The 20,688-nt window shown below is 42.6% G+C and overlaps 1 protein-coding gene across 1 annotated transcript in view; it reads left to right on the top strand.

Annotated features, from left to right (window-relative positions):
• Positions 1-14,629: 14,629 nt before the first annotated feature.
• Positions 14,630-20,688, top strand: part of OSBPL1A (oxysterol binding protein like 1A) — a gene marked incomplete at both ends in the record, with an annotated part of 75,301 nt that continues 69,242 nt past the window's right edge. Inside the window, 2 exon segments of the mRNA XM_082015430.1 lie at positions 14,630-14,752; positions 19,425-19,505. Of these exon segments, the coding sequence (XP_081871556.1) occupies positions 14,630-14,752; positions 19,425-19,505 (204 nt within the window).

Raw genomic sequence — 20,688 nt, forward strand, 5'->3', positions numbered from 1 at the left:
CAAGAATGGGATTAGAGTTCAGAATGATTGTGACAAACGGGGGACACATTCTCAAAACAAAAAAACAGCAACAAAAAAACAGGATGCAATGAGCAGAGACAAAGCCAGCGCTGTATTATCAATTGCAGACATGCAGGAAGGAGAACTACTGGTTCCACAGTTCCACAGAAATTATTTGGGAGTTACAGTGAATCCCAGGCTAAGCATTTGCCAACAGTGCAAGCTTTTGCTTAAAGGAGAACTGTCATGCCAGGATGTCCAAACACATGGGAGGTAGTGCAAGACACATGAGGTAATCCTGCTTTGTACAGAACTGCTAAAGCCCCAGCTGTGGGATTCTGTGTCCAATTTTCAACACTTCAATAAGAATGGGCACTAACTAAAGTCTGGACTAAAGCAATGAACTCAATCACAAATCTAGAAGGCCTGACATCTGAAAAGACTGGAGAAAAGAAGTTTGTTAATTTAAAGAGAAGTCTAAGAGAAGTTGGCATCCTTAATACGCTACAGATTGCTGCAGAGAAGAGACTACATTTTTCTCCCTCTCAGTTGTAGAAAAGATGTGAAGTACAAATATCTAATTTTGATGTTTGAGAGATTCATATGAGATGCTACAGAGAATTCATCAACAATGAAGTCACTCATCCGGAGTGAAGGGAGGGTGTGTGTGATAATCATCCTTACTTACACAAAGGCTGTTGCAAAGATGGGCACAGTACTATGTACTGGTGAAGCAACATGTTACCTGACATTGCAGAAAGGAAGATCCAGATAATTGTGAGGAGAAGCTAAGCACTAAGGACTTTATTGAGCCATTATCACTGGAAGGTCTAAGAGAGGTTAGGCCTGGACAACGTTAATCTTGTCTTGTGGCAGGAAAATTGAGTCAATCAGTGGAAAGCAGTAACTCATATTGATGATTATGTGAACATATTCTCGGGCTTGCAGTTCTATTGGAAATTAGATTACCACTATTAACTATGACCTGAGGGCAAAGAGATTACAGGGATGGTAAAGAAGGCAAAATTTGGTTCCACATTTGAACCTAGATTCAAGAAAATATTTAGTTTTCATACTTCTATTTTGGCTCCTAAATTTTAATTAATTGGAATTTGGAAGTATTTAAGAATATGCATATTTTATACGCATATCAGAAGAATATGCATATTTTTATATGCATATCAGAACTTAGTGAACAATGCTCATCTGAGCCAAAAATCTTAAATCCCATGTTCAGATTGAAGGGATGGAAATCTGAAAAAAAAAAGTTTATTTTTTCTAGTTTATCTACTCTATAGTAATTGAAAAAAATAAAACAGAGTTCTACCCTGATGTTGTTTGAGTACCAACATGGCTAAATATGTAACTTTCCAGTTGTGAGATTATAAATACTAAAGGTTGTTTCATATTTGATAACTGGAAACATAATTTTTTCCAAGATCAGTGAGACTTCTTTATCTTCAATGTCATAGACAGAGTTAATTTATTATTTTTGAAACAATAATAATAAGAACATACCCAGTCTCAGAACCTGACAAAAATGCACATTTTATCAGGCAAAGTCACACATCCCACTTCCTTTAAAAAGAGAGAGATAAGGGGCTTTTTTAAATAATAGCCTTCTGACCAAAACAGAACAGAAAGCTTTAATCAACAAGGACCTCAAAAAGATGGTGCTGTATCTGTTTGTCCTAATACTAAATTGCCCTATAAATTTAAAGAGAGAACTATGATAGGTCCAGACAGTCATCTGGAGATCCCAGACAACTGGAGACTTGCCAATATGATGCCCATCTACAAGAAGGACCGGACAGAGGATCCCAGGAACTACAGGCCTGTCAGCCTGACCTCAGTACTGGGGAAGATCATGGAGCGGTTCATCTTGAGGGTGCTCACAGGGCATGTGCAGGACAACCAAGGGATCAGGCCCAGCCAGCATGGGTTCATGAAAGGCAGGTCCTACTTGACCAACCTGATCTTCTATGACCAGGTGACCTGCCTAGTGGATGAGGGAAAGACTGTGGATGTTGTCTACCTGGACTTTAGTAAAGCCTTTGACAGCATCTGCCACAGCATTCTCCTGGAGAAACTCATGGTTCATGGCTTAGACAGATGTACTCTTCGCTGGGTAAAGAACTGGCTGGATGGCTGAGCCCAGAGAGTTGTGGTGAATGGCGTTAAATCCAGTTGGCGGCCGGTCACAAGTGGTGTTCCCCAGGGCTCGGTTCTGGGGCTGGTCTTATTCAATATCTTTATTGATGACCTGGATGAGGGGATCGAGTGCTCCCTCAGTAAGTTTGCACATGACACCAAGTTGGGTGGGAGTGTTGATCTACTTGAGGGCAGGAGGGCTCTGCAGAGGGATCTGGACAGGCTGGATCGATGGGCAGAGGCCAACTGTATGAGGTTTAATAAGGCCAAGTGCAGGGTCCTGCACTTGGGTCACAACAACCCTATGCAACACTACAGGCTTGGGGAGGAGTGGCTGGAGAGCTGCCCGGCAGAAAGGGACCTGGGGGTGCTGGTTGACAGCCAGCTGAACATGAGCCGGCAGTGTGCCCAAGTGGCCAAGGCCAGCAGCGTCCTGGCCTGTATCAGCAATAGTGTGGCCAGCAGGAGTAGGGAAGTGATTGTGCCCCTCTACTCGGCACTGGTGAGGCTGCACCTTGAATCCTATGTTCAGTTTTGGGCCCCTCACTACAAGAAGGACATTGAGGTGCTGGAGCATGTCCAAAGAAGGGCAATGAAGACGGTGAGGGGTCTGGAGCACAAGTCTTATGAGGAGCGGCTGAGGGAAGTGGGGTTGTTTAGTCTGGAGAAGAGGCAGCTGAGGGGAAACCTTATCGCTCTCTACAACTACCTAAGGGGGTTGTGGCGAGGTGGGTGTTGGTCTCTTCTCCCAAGAAACAAGCGATAGGATGAGAGGAAATGGCCTCAAGTTGCACCAGGGGAGGTTTAGACTAGATGTTAGGAAAAATTTCTTTATGGAGAGAGTGGTCAATCATTGGAACAGGCTGCCCAGGGAGGTGGTGGAGTCACCATCTCTGGAAGTGTTCAAAAAACACGTGGGTGGCACTTCGGGACATGGTTTAGTGGGCATGGTGGTGTTGGGTTGATGGTTGGACTTCATCATCTTAAAGGTCTTTTCCATCCTTAATGATTCTGTGATTCTGTGACACTACAAGACATTTTTTAACTTTCTCATAGCATCTCTATACAATGATTGCGCTTTATAAGTTGCTGTTTTGACTTAGTTGAACAAATGAGTTTACATGACTATACACAGTATTTATAATTAAATAACTTAAAGTTGTTACTGACATTTTTTATGACTGTTGATGTCTATAATCCATATAAAAGCATTGATATGAAGGAGTTTAGCAACCTAACCTTGTGCCAGGAAGTAACTGTACCAGATAAAAAGACACAAAGAATAAATAACAGAAACTGTATGGACTGTAGACATTTCTGACAGATTTCTGAGGACTCTTGAAATTTCCTTTCACTGTCAGTTATATTTGTGATAAGTCTTATCATACTGAAATGGAGACAAATGTGGTTAATGAATCTCCAACCTGTATATTAAATTAATAACAGAATAGCTGAATTGATATGGTGCTCAGGAGTATTTAACAGCTAATTAATTTCTTTGTCTGTCTGAAATAAACATTCTGTTAAAGCAGGATATGAAATACATAGCCACAGCTTTCAAATTTGGGATACCAGCATAGGAGACTTTACTGAAATATTTGGGGTCTTCTTTTAGTACAGAACTGAACCTCCTTGTTCTTAACAGTGAGGACACTCTCAAACTGATTCTTCACAGCAATGCATGAACTTTGATATTTAAAATGGTTACTAAACCTAACCTTTGGTCCATCAGTTCTGTCTTTGTGAACTATAGATAGCAAACGAAAACATTTAAAGCTCAAATCAATTAAGCAAAAGAAGACCCTGAAGGTCAGGAAGTGGCCCAAATTACTACAGGGAACTCAAAATCTTTGTTCTGTCTTGTCAGGGCAAGATAATACACTGGGTAATTATTGATGACTTTGTGCAACCAGAATATCGTCCTAGAGCACAAAGAGCTTAAACCAGATACAAATAATATTCACATAGTTAAGGAAGCAATATTTACACAGAAAACATAAATAAGAAGAATGTTATTTAAATGTATTGCATGCAAAAGCTATCAACAATTTTGAAAGAGAAATAGTACAAAAAATTCAGAAACACTTATTTAATGAGTTACTGCTTACATTCTACTACCAAATCTGTCCAGAGGGGGGAAGTAAATAGCCACATTTTTATATTACTGTAAAGAAAAGGGAACTAGCTGAAAACTAGTCATTCTCCCTGTGTATATAACTTCAGCTCATGTGAACTTTATTTGTTGCAAAGTCTTTCATCTTGGCTAGTCAGTTTTTAACTTCATGATCCAAACCTTGTAAAGTTTAGATTTGCATAATACACAAATGTGTATGTAAACATAGAAGGATAAATCAGGATTGAATCACAAATAAGTGAAAGAGAACTAAGAAATACATAAGAACTAAAACATTGGAATAAAATATCAATAACCCTGCTTCATTTTGCATACAACAGTTCAAGCAGCATAGTGTATTTGTCACTTTTATAAAAAAAGAAGAAGATTAAGAACAAATAAGGACAATGTCATGTCATGTACTACCAATTAATGCCCTCAGTTCTGTATTCTGTTTTTGAGCAGGATTTTCTTTTACTGAGGATTTGCCTGTACTGTAGTTTTATCTTAATAATAGCTCAATGAGAGCATATTGCTATAGTAACAAAACCAACAAAACACAAAATCCTCTCTAGTGTTCCAATTCCACTCTACATCCAATATAAATCTCAACCTGGGCCATCCAATAAGGAGCATACATACATTTAAGCACAAAGTAGTTCAGCTGATTTCAGTTTCAGAATGATGTGTTTTGCTAGACTGCAGTGTAAACTGACATAAATTTGCTATAAGGTTTGTAGTTATAAGCTTTCCACATGCAGTTAATTAATAATTTTGGAACTAAAGCCAAACCAAACTGATTCAATCACAAGAACAAAAACATGCATTAAATCAGCCTAAATCTTGGTCTAAGACTACATGTCTGGTAAGACTAAGGAGAGGTATATGTACAGGTGACTTACACCTTGTCAAGAATGTTTCTTCTCTTTTAGCTGCAATCCAGTTGTGTGCGGGCTACAGCAGTGTACAGTCGTCTTCCGTAGAGCTAGAGAAATCCAAAAGCTTTTCTACAAAATAATAACTGCTAGCAGGTTTTAGAAGCCTCCTGGCAGAAAAGCATCAGTGAATTCTCATGTTTTTTCATGCCATACCTGCATTCAGATAAAAAGGGCATATTAAAATGAACTCTCCTCTATTATATGGCTTTTTTTCTGCTGGAGGATACCTCCAGAAACTGCCTGAGCTTGCTTCAGCTCTACTTTTAGCGGCAGAAAGCACTCCTACTGTCAGCAGTTAATCTGGTTCACACCATCTACAAATTAACCACGTTACACAGTTATTTCATGCAAAGTATGAAATATCAGCAACAAACTCAGAGCTGTAAAAATTCCTATTGCTGGCAGTTCAGAACAACATGAAAATTTGCTTTTATCACTCGCTGGAAGTTGCTCTTGGTAATCCAGGAAGAAGATCCACAAGAATCACATCTAAGAGTGTCAGCACATAAGTTAATTCTCCTGTGCCTGTCTAGTAAGTAATTCTGCCAGCCTAGTAAGTAAAATCAGGGCAGAAATATGACGAATGCCTGTGCTTGCTGCACTGCTTTCCAGAGTTGAGGAGTAACTTTCTCAAAAAGAGCACCAGGGCTGCATGCAAGCTATTAGGGGACAAATTTATAGTTTCTGTCCAATGACTTGGTCAGTTAACACACTCAGTCAGTAAACATTTCACTCTGTGAAAACATACATGCAACCTGTTGCATATCACTTATTACTTCACTAACCATTCCCATGTGTACACTCCCTTGCTAAGTTGCGTATCTCAAATTTGACCAGTATGCTCTAGTCTGAAGAGGAAGAAAACGAAAAGCATCAGTTCAATCAAGAGTTGTTGTCTCATAAGTAAAATTGTATGGGAGGTAGCAATATAAATGCTCAATAATTCTCGTCCTTTTCCAAGTCTGAAATGTTTTCCAAAAGTTCTTCCTTAGTTCAGCCCTGGACAAACCACTAGCAACCTAGGTCAACTGTGCGGAGGCAGAAGGGGGAGTAGGGAAGTGCTACTTGTCTTCTCTCAACTGCTAATGGTACCTTGCAAAAGGAGAAATGATCAGCATCTTGGCTTTTATAGTTGCTAATGATGACATCAACCACAATAGTGTGGTTATTTTTTTTTCAAGTAATGGCAATGAAGAGTGGTATTACTTCAACATTTCCAGCTGAAATACTTCTAGTCATGGGGTTTGGTTGCCTGCAGCAATGAATTCAAATAGTTGATTACGCACTACACCCAGCAGAAGTTCCCTCCCTAAATAAGTTTCTTTTCAGGAAGGGCTACGGCCCTACAGCTTCAAATTCTGCAGTCAGGTTGCCCCATCCCAGAATACAGGATGATGTAAAATACACTATGCTGTGAAAATCAATGAGTTCTGTGCAAGGCTGTTGCCAGGGCATTCAGCCCTGACTTGGGAAGCATTTCCTGCTTGCTGCATCACTAATTTCAGCAGGTTATCTGAAAAAGGAAAGACATGGGGAAAAAAAAGGTAAAAGGCATGCTCAAAACAGAAAGTACCCTTGATAGCAGCAACACTGTTCCTCATTTCCACACTTCAAAGTCCAAAACGCACTGGCCCAAATTACTCTGGGATGCGCAAGGAGGCAAAACATTGCTGAAAAACAGGCACTCCTTGAAGGCACTGGAAGTAGGGGGAGTGTGGTGATCCTGACCAGAAGACCACTGTACATCCAGGAGTCAGTGATCCACAGCACAGCTAACCTGAGCAGGTGCGGGTCTGTGCTGCCTTCAGGCCAACGTCGTGGTGCACAAATCCCCTGGCCACAGGATAAACCCCAGCGACTCGTTGCCACAGCGGGCAGCTGCCGCTTGGTGCAGGTGGTTACACCACCTGCGTGGCCTTGCCTTTGTCTAGAAGTGCAGCAAGGAGTTCTCACGTGAACATCCTTTATGAATAGCTGTTTTCTTGTAAGAAAATTAAAATAGCTCGAATGACCAAGGAGGAGCTTCCCTCCATGGATGGGATCTGTGCAGCCTGCCGTGAGAGAAGTCCATCCAGGGTCAGTGCAATGCTGCAGGAATGTGAGCTTCACAGCACCTGAAGGGCTAAAAGATTTACTTGCTATCTGTATTACTCTATTCTGTCTTTTTAAAACAGGTATTTTATTAAGTCATTTGTTGTCAGGCCTTTCTTACTGAGATTCAGAAAGAACCTCCTGCACTGTCCCTCGCCGTTCATTGCCCCTACTCCCTAGGGCAGAACATAGAGCTATACTATAACGGACTGGCTGCAGGCTAAAGCTCTGTGCTATAACCCCTGTGCTGCATTGCAATGGGTTATAGAGTAGGGGGGATGCTGGTACTTCCATTTTATTACAAAAATGTTAATAAATATGAGGAAATAATAGAAATATTTTTATATAGTACTTGTGTGTGTAAATATAATACAAAATAGAGAAAGGGAGGGAGGCTTGATTTTGTTAAGGTTGCTGGGAGCAGCTATGGCATTGTGAAAGATGCCTCAAAGCCAGGAGCAAGAGGAAGAAATAAAAGGAAAGAAGCTTGGACAGACTGACAGCAGTGGCCAAGAGCATAAGAAAAGATATGAATGCGGGCATGAAACAGCTAGTCCTCTGAAAGTAAGGACAGCAACTTGAAGACCTGCACCTCAGGAAAAAAAGTTGATGTGATCCTTCACCAAAGCCTCTCAGATACCATATACTTATTGCTGAAGCATCCCTGGAAGCAGGTCTCTTAAATAAGATAAACTAATTTAAAGTAAAACATGGTAAATTTGTGTTATCCCTGCAGGTGCGGAGCTGTTCCTTTTCTTCTTTTGGTATTTCATTCTCAAAACATTAAAAACACAAGTAGCTATAGACAATACTGGAAAACAAAGCATGCCTCATTATTTATGTCCCAAGAGTTTCACAAGAATTGCTCAGGTTTAAACTCGCCCACTTTTGGAACAGAAGTTTCAGCCTAATCTTTTGAGATAGTTTCTCATGGCACCTATGTCTCCTGCCCTGCCTTTTCAGTGTATGACACAGACTCAGTTATGCTTCAACACCACAAATCTTCCCTGCTTCCTTAAATAAGTTCCTGCAGCATTTCAAAGGCACTGTGGGAGTTTTCAAAATGCAAAACCCCTCTCAGGTGCTAAAGGCAGAAAAACAAGGTGCCAGCTATTGGCTCCAGGTGAAAGGCATACTGGACAATAAATAAGGGCAGGAAGAACAGAGGGGAAGGAGTGGTGGACCAAAGGGCTTTGAGTCAAGGAGTACTCCATCTTTTGTCCCCAGTAGTACCAAAGCTCTTGCTCTTTGGTGGCTTTCAGGCACGCTGTTCTTAGGAGCAGTGCATGTATTCACAGTTGCTTCTTACTCCCGCCATGTTTGTAGACGAGACCGACGTGATTTCCACGGACACCCTTTTCTGCTCTGGTGATACATCGCTCTTGTACTCTCACGGTCCGCTTTGGAGGCCGTTTTGTGCAGGCCCTCTAGGGCTCTGCGAGCGCCTGTCAGTGTCTTCGCGTTCCTGCCGCCTGTTCCGTCCCCCGTCCGTAGCTCCTCTCAGCAGAGGGCACGGGCTCGCAGGGCAGCGGGGCGCCGGAGCCGCAGGGGCAGGCGACCCCGGGCGAGCGCAGGGCGGTATCTGCCGGGCAGCCCCGGGGTCGCAGAGCCGTCGCTGTCCCTCCCCGCGCAAGGGCGGCCGCCTGCGCCCGGCGTGGGATCCTTTCTCTCAGGAAGCGTGCGGGCGCAAGGCCCCCGGCAAGGCCCTGCTTGGCTCCTCCCGGCTCTTCGGGCAGGCCCCGGCGAGCTGCGCCGGGCCCTGAACCCCAGGGACCGGCTCCCACGCGTGCGAAACGCCCGCACCGCCGACTCCCGGCCCCACGCGGGGCCCGAGCCGGCCACTGACAAGCCCCGGGGGCGGGGCCGTGGCGAGGGGGGCGGGGCTCTGCCCCTCCAGGAGCCCGCGCCTCCCGCCCTGCGTGGCGTGGGAGGGGAGCGGCTCGCGCTGCCGGGGCGCCGCTGCAGGTCACGTGCGGGGCCGGTGCGTATAACACAACCGGGGTGGGGGGCGGGGGCAGCGGTGGTAGGAGCTGCGTGGAGCGGTGAGGCGAGGCTGGCGGCGGGTCATCCCGCCTGCTCCGGGCGTGTTTTCTTCCACGGCGCGCGGGGGGGAAGGGAACGGCAGGGGAATGGGAGGAGAGGTGCCGCGCCCTGCCGTTATTGCGTCTCTCGCTGTCCCTTCTTCCCAGGCTGCTCCCGAGCCGGCGCTGCCCGCCCGTGCCCGCGGGGCGGGGGGCGACGTCAAGTTCAACCAGGGCCAGCCGCCAGCGGGGCGGCCGGGCCGGGGAGGCCTACGGGGCCCGCCGCTGAGTGAGGGGGTACGTGCCCCGCCGGGCCGCCCGCGCCGGAGGACCCCGGCTCTCTGGCCGCCTCGGGTGCTGGCGCTCATCCGCGGCCCCGGGGGCCTGTCTGGGGAGAGGGGCTGTCGCTGCTTTTCCCCCCCTCAGAGCCCCAGAGGCAGCCTGGGTAGCCGCGGGGGGGCTCTGGCCTTCGGGAAGCGGAGTGGGCGCCCGCTGCGGTGCTCGGGTAACCCTTCCTCCTCCTCCTCTTCCTCGCAACCGCCCGGTAGCCGCGGCGGAGCTGCGGGCGGCTGGCTGGTGCCTCCAGGTGGGGTGGTCCGTGCCCCGAGTCTGCGCGCACCTTTCCCATAGGCGAAGAGTGCATTTGCTGTGAGGCATGAGCCTGTTGCCTTCAAAAAAGTGCTTAACTGCTGGTACTGAAACGAACTGCTCGATTCCAGATGTATGTAGAGAACTCTAGGGGTTCTGCTGAAGTTCTTACTTGCTTGGAACTGTACTTGCCTGCTGATCCGGTGAGATCTCGCACTAGCTGTGGTAAGCTTATTCAGAGCTCCTGGGCTGAAAGGAAGTCTTTGACGTAACAGAACTAAACCATGTGCAGAAAACAGCCAGGAGATGCCTAAGAACAAGGATTAGTTTAAATAGCTATTGCCTTGGCAATGGTATTGAACAGATACTGTGTTACTGCATCCATGTTAATTGCTACCGAGCGAACTAAGTTGATTTTAGACATACGGTGCTTTCACATGAAGTACTGTGAGCATGTTCAACTTCTAACTTTAGAACCCTTTAGCTGACGATTAAAACAACTACTTTTCGATAACATCACTCGTGCTTCTAGTACTGCAACTCTTTCTTCCTGGAGCAACTCCTGCCACTGCAGTGTGTTGTGTGGGTTTGTAGACAGGTTCTGTCAGTTTGTGTGGTTTGGTGCATTTTGTCCTCCTCCTTTACAAGTATCACTTCATAACGTAAGCATGCTGGGGCGTGTAAGAAGTCTTCCTAAGCAAGTATCATCCTTTCCTACAGGAATCAAGTTTTCATTGCTAGAGGGAGATCTCTTGAAAAAGCACAGCACTGGCTAGTATTTACCAACCTTACTATTTGTCATGTGTATAAAGCTTCCTATGCAACCAGTAGCTGCCAACTCAGAGCCCCAGTACTAGATTGGGCAGTGGCAGTACTGCTGGTTGTCAAGCTGCAGCAGAGTGAAAACCAGCCATGTTCTGATTAGTGTGTATTGTTGCTGTTCTGGGTTGCCTACAAGGCAGGAGGCCTCACCAGGAGAAGAAATCAAAGCAAAAGCAAGTGGGTCTTATCAGTAATGCTGCCCTGTAGTCAGGGACAGTGCTTTAGGTCTTTGTTGACTGTTTTTGTGAGAAAAGCATCTTTTTTTTGCTTGGACTCTCTCCTAGCAGTTGGGTAAAGTTGGTAGTTTATATATTGGTAATTAGGTGGCCTTTCATGGTTAAATATTCTGCAAAACTCCCTTAAAGCAGGCATGCAGGCAGAATGGTAACCTAGGCTCTCTACTCTCTGTTGGAAATAACCCTGACAGATGCTGTAATAGTGTGAGAAGACGTACTCTGGCATAGGTTTCAGAAGAAGATAAAAGCAGAGCATCTCAATGCTATTCTTTATACCTTCTTAAAGGATAAGATTCAATTAGCAATCAAGTACTGCTCAGGTAGTCCTTAGGAGTTCAGTGGAAGTGTCTTGCAGTCACAACTTGGCTGTATGGGAAGCATTAAATATTGTTCTTGTGTTGTTTTGGTATACCAGTGACTGTAGAGCCTAGCATACAAGGCTTTCAACATTACAAGGTGTAAAGATGAGCTGTAAAAGGCAGTTTAACCAGCATCAGCTAATTAATGGAATACAGTAATAAAGACAACACCGCTGACTGAACAGACGTCCTCTCTCTTACGTGGCTAGTAGCTTTGTATATAGGCAGTACAATTCATATAGATTTACCTGCTAGTAATATCTCATGGCTAATAAATCCAAACTAAACTATTAAGTTTCTCCCTCAGTGTGCTGATGGTATGGCTCAGTACCTCAAAACTCGTGGGTAGGGATTTTGGAGCATTTTTGGTGGTGGATCATGTGACTAAATAAACTCCCATCTGCAAGGGAGTGCATGTTTTCTAAGTACAATGGTAGCTGCATAGCACTTGAGTGCCTGTGTATTGATTTCTTTCAGCTCTGTAAACTTGCCCCTCAAACTTCTGTTGGTGGTTGCTCATCTCCGTTACAGAGCAAATCCTGTTGCTTAAAACAGTATTTTCAAAATTATTTCAAGTTCTGCTAAGAGCCCCTTTGCTGGCAGCTTCATTTAGGCACTTCATTTAGCTTGTTAGCTAACACTTTAGATTCTGTGTCTCTTCCCTGATAGTAACTGTACACAGATTCACTTTCCAGCCCCAATTGTAGGAACACTTCCATGCGAGTCATTCTTCTAGCTATGACTAATAGCCAGACAGTCATTCTTCTGCATCACTGCATGCTTCAAGCTTACAAAGTGTATTTGAAATTGGAGGCTTGGCCTAAACAGCAAAGTCTTTGGGGACTAAACCAGTGAAGCAGACAGACCTTTCTTAGCCATATTACTATACATGTCACTCTACTGCTAATGTTTGCTTTAAGAGTATGAACAAATTTTAACCTAATAACTATTTTGGGGCAGAAAAGTCATGCAAGTAATTTTACACAGTGATTCAGCTTTCCATGTATCTTAAGCTGTTTAAGATTCTGCTCATGCACATAACTGGCCTCACTGCATACGAGAGTTGTGTATTTGGATCAGCTTCTTGGTTGCCTACCCAAGCAGGCTTTTCTTCCTTCTCATCAATATCAGATGGAAACTGCAGGTTCTTAATGTGTCAAAAGTAAATTATTATTCATACCTGCTGTGTATGTGGGATGTTGACAAATGATACGGGGTAGTGATAAGAGTATGTATTCCTCATCTAAAGAAATACTGTGTGGGAGGGGTGAAAAGTGAAGAATGAGCTTTTTTTGTGTTTTGTTTGGGTTTTTTCCTCCCCATCCCTGATGGGTAAGCTGGCAAAATGAGCTCTATCTTCTTGGCTTCTGTCTGTATGATTCTCATTGCTGCATTTTGTGTCCCCCTGAAACAGTATCACTCGGCTTCAGAGAAAGTACAGAGTGCTAACACATTAACATGTTTGATTTTGATCTTTCTGTAGACACTTGTAGAACTGATTTGCTGAGGAAAATTATACCTGCCCCAGTAACAACAAACTGTTCTGTGTTGCCTCAGACAAATGGATAGATGCCTGTTTGAAGCCGAAGATAGCTTCAGGGCTCAAAGGATTACTACAAGGACTAGCACTGGGGTTTGTTGTTGTTTTTTTTTCCCTCAGCAGAACTCAAAAGCAGGCACAAACAAGAGTGTTGTCTAACCACTGCTGGAGAAAGACTTTGTGGCAGATTGCAGGTGGTGCAGTCTATTCTTCTGAAACATGCAAGAAAGGGCTTACTTAGTCTCTCTGGCAGATTCTTTGAAAACAGATTCCCCCTCCCTTTGCTGACTGAGCGAAAGGTAGGGGAAAACTCTCTGTATTTCTAGTGCTTTGGCTGTCCTGTTCTAGGCTTCTGTCTCAGTCTTGAATATTACAAGATCGGTCACTGTTACAGGCTTTTTGTGGCTTTCCCAGTGTTCTCACTGTCTCTTTTCTTGCTGAGTGGCTTCTCACAGTAGCTGCAGTAGCTCCCTGCATCTGTTTTAGCTATGAGTGTGTGTGGTGCAGTCAAGCTGCCTGTGTAAACAGTTTGTGGGACCAATCAAAGCCTCTGCTAGTATAGGAAAGCTAACTATGTGAGGCCGGTAATGTTCTTTGCAGTCATTAACTGTCTTTAGAAATCTAGATTCTGCAGGATCTGGTAAACCTAGTGTGTCAGGTGATGATGCTAAGCTAGAGACACTAAATTTGGGCAACCTCTTTTACTGTTTTTAGGAGTAATAAATTGTGTATTGAAGTACAGTCTTTTGAGGCTGCTTTTAAAGTTGCTTCTTGACACATCTTAAAAGCAGTGTATTTAAATAGGACATTAAGATTGTTTTTTAGCTGTACTGCCTCTGGGTCTAGTTGTTGTAATAACATTTAAAAAAAGGCAAAACAACTTCAGATTGTGATTCTGTCAGTGCAGAAAAAGATTGGTTAAGACATCACTTAATAATTGTATTCTGCAAGAGACCTGGTAAGTAGCAGCATCACTTGCCCAAAGGTCTAAGGCTCCCTGTCTAGTAGAGGGCTGTAAAAATAGTTATGCTAAGAGATTTTATTTTCTCCCTTATTTGAAAGATGTAAATACTGTTTCTGTAGTTCAATAGTAAGATGAGAATTAGCTAGCAATGTTTTACAGCCTCATGTTAGCTTCATTATATAGTACTACTGTGTTTCTTAAAGATAAGGTCAAAACTACAAAGTTGTTTATCTGACTCCCCTTCAAGTCAAGGTTGGAGGGGGTTGGGTGTCTGAGTTCAAGAGCTGAGAGTACAGATGGGTATCTGGGACCTCCATGTGAACATGGGTTTTGTTCCTTGGGGTTGGCAGCCAAAATAAGTCTTTGTTAATTCTGAAGAAATAGTTGGGCTAATAGGCATACATATCCCCCGCCACTCCTGTTGCCTCTGGAAACCTTAAGGGATAAAGGTGAAAACCTTGTGAGGAAAAAGTAAATGCTTACTGGTTATGCTTGTGGCAAAGTTTGCCTCATTTGTGGCATACAGTTCCAACTCCCAAGCCACGCTTAGAACCTAGAAAACCAAGAAAGCATGGGTATTTTGTTACTTAACTGCTTTGTATGAGGAATTTTAATGCCTCTTAGTGGCATGACTGAGTGGGCTGTTGAAAACAGCTTGCGCATTGAATGTGTTCCACAGAGGAAATAATTACCTTTCTCATACTAGTGTTGGTATTAAATAAGGGAGAAAAGTGACATAATATTAAACCATAACTTATAGCATCATAAGATACTGCAAAATTGCTTCTTTCCTATCTTTATTAGAGATGAGTACTGAAGCAGAACAGCAGCTTCTCCATGATGCTAGGAATGGAAATGCTGAAGAAGTTAAACAACTGTTGGATACCATGGACAAAGGAGAAATAAGCTTTGATATCAACTGTAAAGGTTAGTAGCCTTCCTCAAGTGTTTGTAATCTCACTGTTGAAGCCACATGTAGTGAAACTGTTAGTGATAGTGTAATCTTGCTTTCTTGGGAGTGCTCAATAGACCAATAAAAAATACTTAAACCACTGCTTTTACCCTGTGACTTAAGGTCATACTTGCATAGGGGAGAGATCATAAAAGCAGAGTACAGATAGTTGTAATATACAGAAAACCTTAGAGTAATTTGCAGAAGCTAGATGTGTCAACAGGACAATCAGTACCTCTTTTTGCCTGTGTTCATGCTTATGCTAACTTTGGAGATTTATAATACTAAACAAAACAGACCGTGGTGCCAGGGGATGGTTCAGGGAGGTAAAAAGCCTCCATTGAGGCTGCAGAGAAGATTAGGTCACTTATTTGTGTTCTGCTAGGTGTTGTCTCTTCCCCCCCCCCCCGCCCCCCCCCGTATTTCTTTATCATGTAGTAGCACCAGCTACATCTCTTGACACTTGCAGGAATGGTTGGGACAAATGTATGCTTTTACCATTAGCAGTATACTGGGTTACTTGGGAAAAGAAATTAAACTGTCAGTCATCTGTGTCTGGGTCTTTGGCCAACATTAAAGTTTTGCACATGCATAGCTAACATAGTTATGGCTAAGCAACTTGCTTGCTGAACATTAAAACTTCAAACTGGGACTGGATTTGCAAGCTTGCTAGCAATTGCAGACTGCCCTATTTCTTTATTCATTTAGTATCTTTATATTTCTCTTTATTTACATGAGTCTGTTTCTGGTTGCTTCAAAAAGGTGGATGTGTATCCTATTCTTTCTACACAGCCTGGTATTTCTTTGTTCAGCATTTAACTGCTAAGCAGAAGTGAGAAGATAGTGCTGTAAAGGGAGAGGGGAGAGAGCAACTATGCTTCCTGTCAGCCATGACAGAGGGAACACCTTGCCCTAAATTGCAGGGAAGCCTGTTATCTGAACAAGCCCTTTGTTCAGACCTTTCCCAAGTCTTGTTCTTAATCATCAGTTTACTCATCCTTTTGTTTAACTACTCAGCCTTGTCTTGTGTTTTCCCAATAGTTAATGTGCTCACCTCAGAAAAACAAGCTGTAAAACTCAAACCCTTGCTACTTCATCTCCAGGGAGCTAGTTCATAATTTAAAGAGGAACTAGGCAGAGCCTGATGGAGCTGAAGTCCTCCACCCTCACAAGTATGTCCTTTGCAAATATTCATGACATTATGTGTAGTGCCTAAAGAGTTGGAATAAAAGTAGCTTAAGATTCATGTAGCATACCCATAAATAAGTTGCTGAAGTCTTGTATGCTTAGAAGAGATTTCATATGTTTCAGATGTGTTCTTAAACATAATCTGAAGTCAAGAAAGCATAATGAAATGGCATAATGTACAGCCCTGTATTATGTCAAGCAAGCTCTTGTCACCATTCCTGCTCAAAGTCAAGTGTTAGTATTGTGAAAGTCTGCAACATAGAAGACTCAGCTAATGAAGGGAAAGATAGATGGTACTTAGCTGTTATTCTTCCACTTCAGCAACACATGGCCATCCAGCTAATACATGCTTGCTAATGGGAGGTCTAGGAAGCTAGAGGGAATGTGCTGGGGATAGTTTAGGTTAAACAAAATAATTCTGCATATGGAATCTATACACACTGAAATCTCCTATTTCTAAGGTCTGATTCCTCTAAATGTTAGAGGACACAGAAGTGTAACTGAACTGTTCTCGGGGGGGAACTGTTCTTGTTGTATGAAACTTCAGAGTTAAATCTCTATTCTTCCACAGTCACTCTTCAGAGACTGTTTCAGTCACTCTGCTCCCAGAGAGTACTCCATTGGAAGTGGTCTAAGACAAACACAGGCCAAACAGCCTCTGCAGTATAACTGCCCCTGCCATTCTGCTTCCTCACTATCAAAACTACTATGTCTTGCTACAAATCCTGATCTGTTAGGTGCTACCAGATAGCAATTGCATAACCACATGATGATTAACTAAAATACAGGCTGTGGACTGTAACTGACTTTCTGCAACCCTCAATCTTCCTTCTCTTCCCTGCAGTCTCTTGTCCTTCTGTCATTATCTTCTGGATAATCGGATATCCCTAGAAAGTCAGGGTATGAGAAATGTCTGCAGTGCTGCAGCAGTTCCTTCAGGACTTGCATCTGATGTGGCAATGACACTTGGCTTGGAATAAAGTACTTTTGGAGCAGCTGGGAGGCTGTGCTGGATGTAGTATAAACTTCCCCCAAAGCATGCCTGGGGAAACACAAGTCTGACACATTAATGTACCTGGGTGTCAAAGCCTACCTTCAACATCTTGTAAAACCTGTCTTGTCTTTCCAAGAATTACCTTATAGCTGAGGCTGTGCTCTAGGTTCACATTTGACAAGAGTGATCCCAAACATCACAATTTCATCCAAAGTGGAGGAAGAGAAAATAAATCAAGGCTTCTACTTGTTCTGTTGTGACTGGATTCTAGCCAGTCAAGACCTGCAGATAAGCAAGACTTGCTTGATGAGAATTCAGCCAAATAGTGTGAACTTCCATTTCCAGTTTTCTCAGTTTGCTGGTTTCAAAAGAAGGTAACCATATTAAAAAAGCATTAAACCTGGGTTTCATCCACAATGATCGTATTTTCTAAGGCTATGTTGGCTTATTCTCCTTAAATACAAGAAAACAGAACATCTAGGACTTTGCAAAGTACAAAAACTGCAAAGTAAGGTCAATGGTCAACAGCGTGTTATGCCAAAATATAGATTTGAATGACCGCACGGTAGCCTGGCAGACCACAACCAAGATATGACTGCCTAGTTTGTCTCCATTCTCTAAACAAATGGTAACACTTGAGACTTAGAGCTAACTGGCATCAAAGCAATGAACTCGGTGCAAGGGGTAGAGGAATTGTTTTTTTTGTTGTGTTTATTCTGCTTTCCTATCCTTGCATTCTCCCCACTGTAATGAAGTCCTGGTTTAAAATAATAATTTTTCAAAAGTGCAAGCACTTGTGGTCACTTGAAGAGAAGTAGCAAGCACCTCAAGACCCTGAGAAGTAACCAGTCAGCTAACATCAGAAATGCAAACATTCAGAGTGGATGCAGAACAAGGGCCTCTGGCACTTTATTCAGTAAGAATTACGAGTCTGGCTGGGTTCCTGATTTTTTTTTATGACTGAATTCCTTGGCTGCAGCACTGTCTTGTCAATGCTGTAACTAATGACTATGTTGGACTAATTGCTCTGAATTCAGTGCAACTTGGACTTCTTTTGCATTCTTTGAAAGAGCCGCCTTCTCTACTAGGCTGAGGGATGAATGATGCACATTATCCAGTATGCGTAACCCCAGAATTAGCGATCCACACAGCATTTATCTTCTCTGGTACTTGAGCCTATCAGTCACATAGAGCAGGAGCTGTGTTGTAAGCCAGACTGGGATAAGGGGAAGACACTAAATCTGGAGTTGGAACAGCAGCAGGGGTTGAGAAGAAAGAAAACCAAATAACAAAAGAAATAGCCAACAGAGGGCAGAAATGTTAGCTGGAAACAATTATAAGAAACGGGAAAATATTTCAGCTGTGAACCACATTCTAATGTTAATTTGTAATACGAGAGCAGAAAGAATGATGAACTTGCAAGATCAGCAGTTCTGTTTTTCTCCTTGTGCTAGTGGCTTGTCCCCTCAGGGCAAACTTAGGTTATGCATGTTCCAGACCTCAATGCTTGAGGATACATGAAAAGGGAAAACTTATTGGTGGCAGTAATTTCAAAACAATATCTAATGCCTCATTTTCATTTTGCTTCCAAATACAGAATGATAACTTTTAGGTGGCACTTGGAATGCTGTGGGTCTGTTGCTTGATAAAAACAAAGCACAAATCAGCTTTGCTTAGTACAGTTGAGTGTTGCAATTGGAAACTAACATGAGTTGTTAAATTAGTAATCTCTAATACTTTTAGTATCTTGCTTTTAAAGAAGTGATTGTAGGACAGTTCTTGAATTGCATTTATGCAGCCAGTCATCTAGGGCATGCTTTAAATGCTTTTTAAAGCATAAATTATATTTTCCTTTGCATGGTCACTTCTGTGCCTGCTTCCTACCTACTTATGCTTATCATTCCCACAGAGGTTTGCAGCTCTAGATGGTACATGAGTTCTGCAGTGCACAAAGATTTCAAATAATGATACTTAGTAAGGCTATCTATTAAAATTGAGTACAAGCACAAGACAACAAAAAACCCCTAACAGTAGGACATTCCACCTGTTTTGGTCTGGATCATCTGTTTGGAAGATGGGTAGTCCTACTTCTCATTTGTGTGCAGGATATAATATCAGATAAATTGGTTTTTTTGATAAAAGAAATATGTACTTGCACGTGCCATTTTCATAGCGAATGAAAGTAACTGAAGCTTCTTGCTACTGTTGAAGAACAAGGTATTACATGAAAAAAATTTTGTTCTCCATCGGACTATAAGACTTTGTCCTTTAAGAAAGATTTTGTAGATTTGAATCTAACATTCTCAAAACTGCATTCTGATTTCATAATTCAATAGTATCGATGCTTACAGTCTCCTTGGTCCTCTGTTACTGTGAAGAATGATCATCCATGCCAACCTGCAAGCACACAACATCTTTTTTGTATTGTGTGATGAAAACTAATTTACCTGTTTTTCTTTTAGGCAGAAGTAAATCTAATATGGGTTGGACACCTCTTCACCTTGCATGCTACTTTGGACATGCTGTTGTGGTAGAGGATTTGCTGAAGGTATATTTCTATTTGCTTCTGTGCATAAGGTAGAACATTCTTTGTTATGCTAGAAGAAGTTAGTACGTGTCCAGGTTTTTGTGATAGAAGAATGGCAGCTTTGTAGAGAGGCGGAGCCACTCCTCCAGGTTTATCTGCATGTAGTTTAGCGATAACTAAGCTGATTGTTAAAAGAAATGAAATCGTTGCAGTATTAAGATCAGCCCAGTTTACAAGGAACTAAAATAGTGACGCTGGAAGTTTTGTACAGTATTGTACAGCTGTTACTCTGAACAGTATTTACAGTTATTAGTCCTTAGCTATTTTTCCTTTGGGTATCTGTGTTTGTATAACCATCTGAATATAGGAAATAAAGATGTATAGTACACAGGTATGCCCTTGTGAAAGCTTCACCCCTCTTCAAGCTCAGTGAATATCTGTGTATACTAAGCCATCATCTGATACTAGTAATGCAAATGCTTCAAGGATCTGACCTAGCTTACTGTGGTACTTAAAGTATATAATTTAGGCTATTTCACTTCCTGAGTTGCAGGAAAGGCTAAAGTGTTTCAAATACAATTAGATAACACAGATTCTTTTGCATGTCGTGTGTAGAAGTATGTCCAGAATTCTGTGCAAAGTAACTTGTAGGTGTTCCTTTCCAGGCACAGGCTAACATAGTTTGACTCGTTTCTTTTTAATATCTTTGAAATAACGAACTGTGTGATGAATTTGGAAATGATGAATGCCTATGGTCAAAGCTGATCTATTTGTACCTTCATAGACACATCTGCACTGCTTTTGCAGCTGTTTCTGGCTGAGTTTATTTTTTTTTTACCCTCAGCTCTGAGGGTAACTTCAACCAACTCTAACTGTATTACAGCCTATTCTTGTTTGAAGTGTTTTGCTGCATGTGGCAGGAATGTGCTAGACTGCTTCAAATACAAAGGTAGCTAATCTAAACTTGAATTGCACTCAGAATAAAGGCCATCAGCCATAATCGTTACTCTAAAGCAGGAAACAAAGTTGAGATTTCTTTGAGAAGTTCTTCTACAGCCTACATGCTTACTCAGTTGATAACACTGCTCTCAATCCGAGGGCTATTTAAAGCAAAACATAAAGTTTTGTCACTTATTGCATTTATCAACACTTCCAGAGTTGTAAGAGTATATGTAACTTTACGCTTTCTTCTTTGCTGATGGGA

This window comes from Phaethon aethereus (assembly GCF_964289735.1).
Source record: "Phaethon aethereus genome assembly, chromosome: 2".
NCBI lineage: Eukaryota > Metazoa > Chordata > Aves > Phaethontiformes > Phaethontidae > Phaethon > Phaethon aethereus.